This window comes from Dendropsophus ebraccatus, chromosome 1 (genome assembly GCF_027789765.1).
Source record: "Dendropsophus ebraccatus isolate aDenEbr1 chromosome 1, aDenEbr1.pat, whole genome shotgun sequence".
Classification (NCBI taxonomy): domain Eukaryota; kingdom Metazoa; phylum Chordata; class Amphibia; order Anura; family Hylidae; genus Dendropsophus; species Dendropsophus ebraccatus.
Window position 1 is genome coordinate 22,513,160 of NC_091454.1, and position 8,788 is coordinate 22,521,947.

The 8,788-nt window shown below is 37.2% G+C and overlaps 1 protein-coding gene across 1 annotated transcript; it reads left to right on the forward strand.

Annotated features, from left to right (window-relative positions):
- Positions 1–347: 347 nt before the first annotated feature.
- HAND1 (heart and neural crest derivatives expressed 1) lies at positions 348–5,666 on the forward strand. Its single transcript, XM_069953474.1, has 2 exons — positions 348–1,111; positions 5,028–5,666. The coding sequence occupies exons 1-2, from the start codon at positions 611–613 to the stop codon at positions 5,127–5,129; spliced, it is 603 nt and encodes a 200-aa protein (XP_069809575.1). The 5' UTR covers positions 348–610; the 3' UTR covers positions 5,130–5,666.
- The last annotated feature ends 3,122 nt before the right edge of the window (positions 5,667–8,788 follow it).

Sequence of the window (8,788 nt, forward strand, 5' to 3'; positions counted from 1 at the left end):
ACTTACTTGTTCTCCAATCTGTGAAAATCCCTTTAACAACAACAAAAAAAAGAAGTAAAACCTCTAATGCCATAGAAATAATAATAATAATAATAATAATAATAATAATAATAATCTGTGTAATAGCTTTACTAGGAACCGTGCCCCCCATAGCCGGGCAGTGTTATTAGGTGAGTGCCCCACAGACTGCTGGGACTCCAGGTGACTGGCCAGCCTCCTGCAGCCCCATCCCCCTCCTCCCCCTCCCTCTCCCTCTGCTTCTCATTGGCTCCCTGTAGATTTTGACATCAGGGCCTGAGCCCATTATAAGCCCCTGAGGAGAGGCAGAAGGGTTAATGTGCAGAGAGCTGGAGCCTGGAGAGGATCTGTTATTGTATGTCAGACTGCTCTGAGCCCCTCTAAGCTGCTGTATATATATATATATATATATATTGGCTTAGTAGCTGAGCCCAGTGCACTGGTGGATACTGGGACCTTCACTCTGCTCTTTGTCATCTTCTTCTTCTTCATCTTGGAGTTTTCTGGGATCTTGAGTCCATGGGGAGTTCCTAGAAGTCTGACAGCAGAACAAGGAGACAGAGCTGAGGAGGTGGGTGATCTGGGGGGCACCATGAACCTGATTGGGAGTTACCAGCATCACCACCACATGATGCCAGAGCCTTATATCTTCTCCCCGGGCTCCAGATGCCACCAGGAGAGACCTTTCTTCCAAGGATGGGTCCTCAACCCAGGGGAGGTTTCCCCCACAGAATTTGCCACCCAGCCCCCCTATAGCCCCGAGTATGGCACGGTGGGTCCTGCCCAGGGCAGCAGCAGCCGGCTGGAGGCGCTAGGTGGTCGGCTGGCCAGGAGGAAAGGAGCCGTGCCCCCCAAGAAGGAGAGGAGGAGGACGGAGAGTATCAACAGCGCCTTCGCCGAGCTGAGAGAGTGTATCCCCAATGTGCCCGCCGACACCAAGCTCTCCAAGATCAAGACCCTCCGCCTGGCCACCAGCTACATCGGCTACCTGATGGATGTCCTGGCCAAGGACTCCGAGCCCGGGCCCAACGACGGCTTCAAGGCCGAGATCAAGAAGATCGACAACCGGGAGGGCAAGCGGAAAAGGGAGACGGTGAGTATACAGAGAGACTGTGCTATATACCGGGAGAGAGAGAGAGGGGGATATAGAGAGTGGTATATACCGGGAGAGAGAGAGAGGGGGAATATAGAGAGTGGTATATACCAGGAGAGAGAGAGAGGGGGAATATAGAGAGTGGTATATACTGGGAGAGAGAGAGAGAGAGAGAGAGAGGGGGAATATAGAGAGTGGTATATACTGGGAGAGAGAGAGAGGGGGATATAGAGAGTGGTATATACCAGGAGAGAGAGGGGCAATATAGAGAGTGGTATATACCGGGAGAGAGAGAGAGGGGGAATATAGAGAGTGGTATATACCGGGAGAGAGAGAGAGAGAGAGAGAGAGAGAGGGGGAATATAGAGAGTGGTATATACTGGGAGAGAGAGAGAGAGAGAGAGAGAGAGAGAGGGGGAATATAGAGAGTGGTATATACTGGGAGAGAGAGAGAGAGAGAGAGAGGGGGGGAATATAGAGAGTGGTATATACCGGGAGAGAGAGGGTGATATAGAGAGTGGTATATACCGGGAGAGAGAGGGTGATATAGAGAGTGGTATATATCGGGAGAGAGAGGGTGAATATAGAGAGTGGTATATACCGGGAGAGAGAGAGAGAGAGAGGGGGATATACCGGGAGAGAGAGGGGGAATATAGAGAGTGGTATATACCGGGAGAGAGAGAGGGAATATAGAGAGTGGTATGAACCGGGAGAGAGAGAGAGGGGGAATATAGAGAGTGGTATATATATAGAGAGAGAGGGGCAATATAGAGAGTGGTATATACCGGGAGAGAGAGAGAGAGAGAGAGAGAGAGAGAGAGAGAGAGAGAGAGGGGCAATATAGAGAGTGGTATATACCGGGAGAGAGAGAGAGGGGGAATATAGAGAGTGGTATATACCGGGAGAGAGAGAGGGAATATAGAGAGTGGTATGAACCGGGAGAGAGAGAGAGGGGGAATATAGAGAGTGGTATATATATAGAGAGAGAGGGGCAATATAGAGAGTGGTATATACCGGGAGAGAGAGAGAGAGAGAGAGAGAGGGTGAATATAGATAGTGGTATATATATAGAGAGAGAGGGTGAATATAGAGAGTGGTATATATAGAGAGAGAGAGAGAGGGTGAATATAGAGAGTGGTATATATATAGAGAGAGAGAGGGTGAATATAGAGAGTGGTATATACCGGGAGAGAGAGGGTGAATATAGAGAGTGGTATATATATAGAGAGAGAGAGAGAAAGAGAGAGAGAGGGAGAGAGGGAAGATAGAAAGATAATAAATAGATAGATAGATAGATAGATAGATAGACAGAGATTATCTCTTTCTTCTGGGTGACATATCTAATATATAATATCATTCTCTATCTTTATTTAGTATTTAGTATTTTACCTCTTTCTCTTCTATCTATAGATTTTCTTCTTATCCCTCTATAGTCTGTGTATGTTTTACTATGGCATTCCTATAGCATAAGGCCTTACTTTCGTTTTTATTTCTTTTTCCTTCTCTCTGTTTCTTTTAATTCTCTCCCTTTCTTTTTCTCTGTTTGTTTCTCATTCTCTCTCCCTCTAACTATTCTTTCTTTAGCTTTATCTCTCTCTCTACTTCTCTGTCCTATTCCCCTTTTCTTCTTTTCCTTCACTTCCTTTATTATTGGCCTAATGTATAACATTTTATAATTCTTTTCTTTCTCTCTTTTCTTCCTTGTCTCCTTATTATTTTCTCACTTCTCTTTCTTTCTTTCTTTCTTTCTTTCTTTCTTTCTTTCTTTCTTTCTTTCTTTCTTTCTTTCTTTCTTTTCCTCTCTCTCTCTCTTGCTTCTTTATTTCTCCATTTTTCTTTCTTTCTTTCTTTTCCTCTCTCTCTCTCTCTCTCTTGCTTCTTTATTTCTCCATCTCTTTCTTCCTTCCTTCCCTTCTTTCTTCCTTCCTTTCTTTCTTTCTTTCTTTCTTTCTTTCTTTCTTTCTTTCTTTCTTTCTTTCTTTCTTTCTTTTTCTTTCTTTCTTTCTTTCTTTCTTTCTTTCTTTCTCTCTCTCTCTCTCTCTCTCTCTCTCTTTTCCCTCTTCTTCCTATCCGTTTTTATTTCTCCATCTCTTTTTTTTCCCTTTCTTTCTCTGTTTCCATCTTCCTCTTCCTCTCTATTTTCTTTCCTCATCTCCCCATCTAATCCTGTACTATTGGCCCAATTTACATAATTTACATTACACATAACATTTTACAATTACTTCTTTCTTTCTTTCTTTCTTTCTTTCTTTCTTTCTTTCTTTCTTTCTTTCTTTCTTTCTTTCTTTCTTTCTCTCTCTCCTTCCTTTTTAACCCTGCTTCTTCCTTTCCTTCTTTATTTCTCCATCTCTTTATTTCTTTCCCTTTCTTTCTCTCTGCTTCCCTCTTTCTCTTCCTCTCTATTTTCTTTCCCCATCTCCTCCTGTCCTATTGGCCCAATATATAACATTTTATAATGAAGCCCTCACTGTAAACAGCCCTGCACACTCTTCTCCACTCTTTGCTACAAGATCTCAGAAGAAAAAGTGAGAAAACTTCTTGAGCCATAAACTACATTAATGATTCTCAAGAGGTCTCCAAACATAATGCTACAATGTGTCTGAATTCTACTATAAACAAGGCTGCAAATAATCCCCATGATTTGGTTTTTATTTACCATCCACATGATACCTGATGCTTACATAGCGGAGACTGTTTATCCTCTATCCCAAGTGCCTCTTGGAAATAAAATAGACTTTTTTTTTTCCTACTCTGGAAAAGTCAATATTAAATAAAAGACAAATTTCCAAGGAAATTTAAAATGTGCTCTTTTTTTCTTCATTTTCCAAGAAAGTTTCATACATATCACATTTAATTTTCCAAGGAAGCTTTTGTTTCAAGTTTTTATATATTTGAGCAAAAAAAAAAAAAAAAAAAAAATAGTATTTTACTTACTTGTTTACATTTTAGGAATATTTTAATAATAATATTATTCTTTTTTAAAATAATATTCATATATTGAAATTATATATATATATATATATATATATATATAATTTTAGTTTGTATCATAGATATATAATTTTAGTTTGAGAATATATATATATAAATAAATAACATTTTTGTTTTTATTATATATTATATATAATTTTAGTTTGGTGTGTGTGTGTGTGTGTGTGAGAGAAAAAATTTTGTTTGTATCATATATATATAATTTTGGTTTGCATTATATATATATATATATATACATATATACAATTGTAGTTTGTCATATATATATATATATATATTCGGCAACGTAGAAAATACAGTGGCACTCACCGTTCAGTGAGTGCCACTGTATTTTATACGTTGCCGAATTACCTTAATGCTTGAGAAGAGCACCACCAATGCAGTGACCAAGCCAGGAACCCGCATTGAGGCAACTTAGCCGCTGTAATTCCTGTGTTTGCGTTTTATGCTGGGTTCACACTACGTATATTTCAGTCAGTATTGTGGTCCTCATATTGCAACCAAAACCAGGAGTGGATTAAAAACACAGAAAGGATCTGTCCACACAATGTTGAAATTGAGTGGATGGCCGTCATTTAATGGCAAATATTTGCTGTTATTTAAAAACAACGGCTGTTATATTGAAATAATGGCCGTTATTTACTGTTATATGGCGGCCATCCACTCAATTTCAACATTGTGTGAACAGATCCTTTCTGTGTTTTCAATCCACTCCTGGTTTTGTTTGCAATATGAGGACCACAATACTGACTGAAATATACGCAGTGTGAACCCAGTATATATATATATATATATATATATATATATATATAATTTTAGTTTGAGATATATATCATACATTCTATCTACACACACAGACACATATGTACATCAAGATATATAGATATAAATGTTGAATTTATCGTGATTTTCTTCTCCTTTTCAGCAAAGCGAAGGAGTTTGGAGTGCTGCACCCCAAGGAGAGAAGAAAATAAAGGGAAGGACAGGATGGCCACAACAGGTCTGGGCCTTAGAACTAAACCCTTAAGAAATCCTGAATGCACTGTAACTGTATCCTACAAGATGAAAAGGAATCCATGCCTTGAGCACTCTTCTTCAGGCTGGGGAGGAAAAGAACAGTCACCTGTATTTATGTGCAATTTAAGTATATATATATATATATGTATATATATATATATATATATATATATATATAGGACAATAAAAAAAAGACTATAAAGAATTTTTCTGAAGACAGGATTGTGCACAAATGATTGCCATGTGTTCTCACATGAAGACTGCAACTTATGAACTGCCCTCAACTGATCTAGACTTGAAGGGGGCTGGAATGTGTAAATAAATTATATAAATATATATATATATATAAAGCTGGACGATTAGAGATTTGTTACATTGACTCAGGGATTTTTCTTCCTTTTTTTCAACTTTTAATTTAATTTTTTCCCCAGTTGTTTCACCACTTTTTTTTTTCAGTCGGTATGACTTGTTCAAATTTTTCAATTTTTTTTTAAAGCACAAAAAGTGTTACACTGAAAAGAATTTAGATTAAATTTAAAAAAAATTTGTACACTGATAAATTTAAAAAAATAAAAATAAATTAGAGAATGCACAACTTTTATAAATTCTTATTTGGAATTTTTTAAAATCCTATTTTGAGCTTGTTTTCCCTTTAGGTTACGTTCAAACGTACTCTATAGGCCGCATATTTCTTGCTGTGTGAATCCATATAAAAAGCTGAACGCAGCATAAAACTCGCAGCATGTTGAAATAAATGTCAGGTTGTTGGTTTGGCTGCGAGCGCATGAAATGATCTGTAAATTAGAAGCAGATAGGTGATCATTTCTAGGTGCGCTGATATCCTGTGGTGGGGGTTGCCCCCCTTCCCTATATTGTTCCCTGTCTGGTTGTCTGTAATGAGTAAACTCTTATTTTGTGTTCCTATCCAAAAAATTTTTTTTCTATGCTTTGTACATAATAAAAAAAATTTGTTTTTCAATGCTGAAAAGTTGAATGCATTTAACTACCTATGTGTGTGACCTGACTGTAAAACATGTATGTATGCTACCTCATGTTCTCATCATTCACTACAAGAAATGTTCATGTTGTTTATAATATAAAAATAGAAAAAAAAAATCACTTAAATTGAATTTAATTTTTGGCTGTTTTTCTCTTTTAGAGTTTTTTTTATTTTATTTTTATTTTGATGAAATATAAGAAAAATTACTAGTAATAACAATTGTTATAGATGTAAATATCTATCATATGTAAATATCATCTATCTATTTATCTATAATCTATTATCTATCTATCTATCTATCTACCTATCATCTATCTATCTCCTATCTATCTATCTATCTATCTATCTATCTATCTCCTATCTATCTATCTATCTATCTCCTATCTATCTATCTCCTATCTATCTATCTATCTATCTATCTATCTATCTCCTATCTATCTATCTATCTATCTATCTATCTATCTATCTATCTATCTATCTCCTATCTATCTATCTATCTCCTATCTATCTATCTATCTATCTATCTATCTCCTATCTATCTATCTATCTATCTATCTCCTATCTATCTATCTATCTATCTATCTCCTATCTATCTAATCTCCTATCTATCTATCTAATCTATCTATCTATCTATCTATCTATCTATCTATCTATCTATCTATCTATCTCCTATCTATCTACCTATCCCCTATCTTCTATCTATCTATCTATCTATCTATCTATCTATCTATCTATCTATCTATCTATCTATCTATCTATCTCCTATCTATCTATCTATCTATCTCCTATCTATCTATCTCCTATCTATCTATCTATCTATCTATCTATCTATCTATCTATCTATATATCTCCTATCTATCTATCTCCTATCTATCTATCTATCTATCTATCTCCTATCTATCTATCTATCTATCTCCTATCTATCTATCTCCTATCTATCTATCTATCTATCTATCTATCTATCTATCTATCTATCTATCTATCTCCTATCTATCTATCTATCTCCTATCTATCTATCTATCTATCTATCTATCTATCTCCTTTCTTTCTATCTATCTATCTATCTATCTATTATCTATCTTTCTATCTATCTATCTATCTATCTATCTATCTATCTATCTATCTATCTATCTATCACCTATTGATCTATCATTGACCTGTGCCTAAGGCAATAGTGTTAATGGGGGCAAAACTTTAATGAAAAATATATATCCATATACTTTTGATGTAAATGCTGCCGTGATGCTGTGGGCTGTAGAAATTCTATAAAAAAAAATCTGTATCACCCTTTAGTTAAAACCACATGGATCAGAACTGATGTGAAAACTGCAGACTTGCAGTCGCATTTCATGTAGTTAATTTCATTCCTTTCTGCATATAGTGATGAGACTGATAGTGAATCTGCAACAAAATCTGCACGCCAGGCCTCATTCACACGTCCGCAAAATCTGTCCAAAATGGCGGATCCACCATTACTGACAATTTGTATCCCATTGGTTTCTATGTGCCTTAGCCGTGCTGCAAAATAAAAAAACAAAAAACGATGCAACATCCGTATCATCCGTATCTGTATTAACAAACATGGTGTAAAGTGAAACAGGCCCAGTTGCCCCTAGCAACCAATCAGATTCCACCTTTCATTTTCCAAAGAGCCTGTGAGGAATGAAAGATGGAATCTGATTGGTTGCTAGGGGCAACTGAGCCAGTTTCACTTTACACCATGTTTGATAAATCTCCCCCAATATCTCTGTACATAGAGATCTAGCATGCCAGACTTATTCTATGCACTCTGTACAGTATAGGATTTGTGTACCCGGCAGTGTGTATGAGCGCTTATCAGTACCGGTTATATTGGCTGACATGTTTGGCGGGCTGATTTGTATGGAGCCTGATATAATATGGTATCTCTGTACAGTATGTCTCATGCAGACATGTTTATTTCTGTCATAATTCTCTCCTCTTGTTCTCTAGGAGATAGCTCTGCTATGCTGTGCTGTATATAGGCTCTGTATGGCGGCATAAAGTCTAAGGATATGTTAGGAAAAATAACATTAAAAACAACTTATCTTTTTTTAGACTAAAAAGTGGGAATAGGGGGCGATTTATCAAACTGGTGTAAAGTAGAATAGGCCAAGTTGCCCCTAGCAACCAATCAGATTCCACCTTTCATTTTTAAAAGACTCTGTGAGGAATGAAAGGTGGAATCTGATTGGTTGCTAGGGGCAACTGAAACAGTTCTACTTTACACCATGTTTGATAAATCTCCCCCTATAGCTTCATAAAGGCTACTTACCTTATGCTATAAAGCTGTGTGAATAAGTCCTTAAAGGGGTTATCCAGAGTAAATCTATTTCTTTAAAACCAACTGGTTTCAGAAAGTTATATAGATTTGTAATTTACTTCTATTTAAAAATCTCAAGTCTTCCCATACTTATCAGCTGCTGTATGTCCTGCAGGAAGTCTGACATAGTGCTCTCTGCTGCCACCTCTGCCCATGTCAGGAACTGTCCAGAGCAGTAGCAAATCCCCATAGGAAACCTTTCTAGCTCTGGACAGTTCCTGTCTCGGACAGAGGTGGCAGCAGAGGGCAATGTGTCAGACTGAAAAGAAAGCAAAATTGCAGGCCATATAGCCGCTGATAAGTACTGGAAGACTGGAGATTTTTAAAT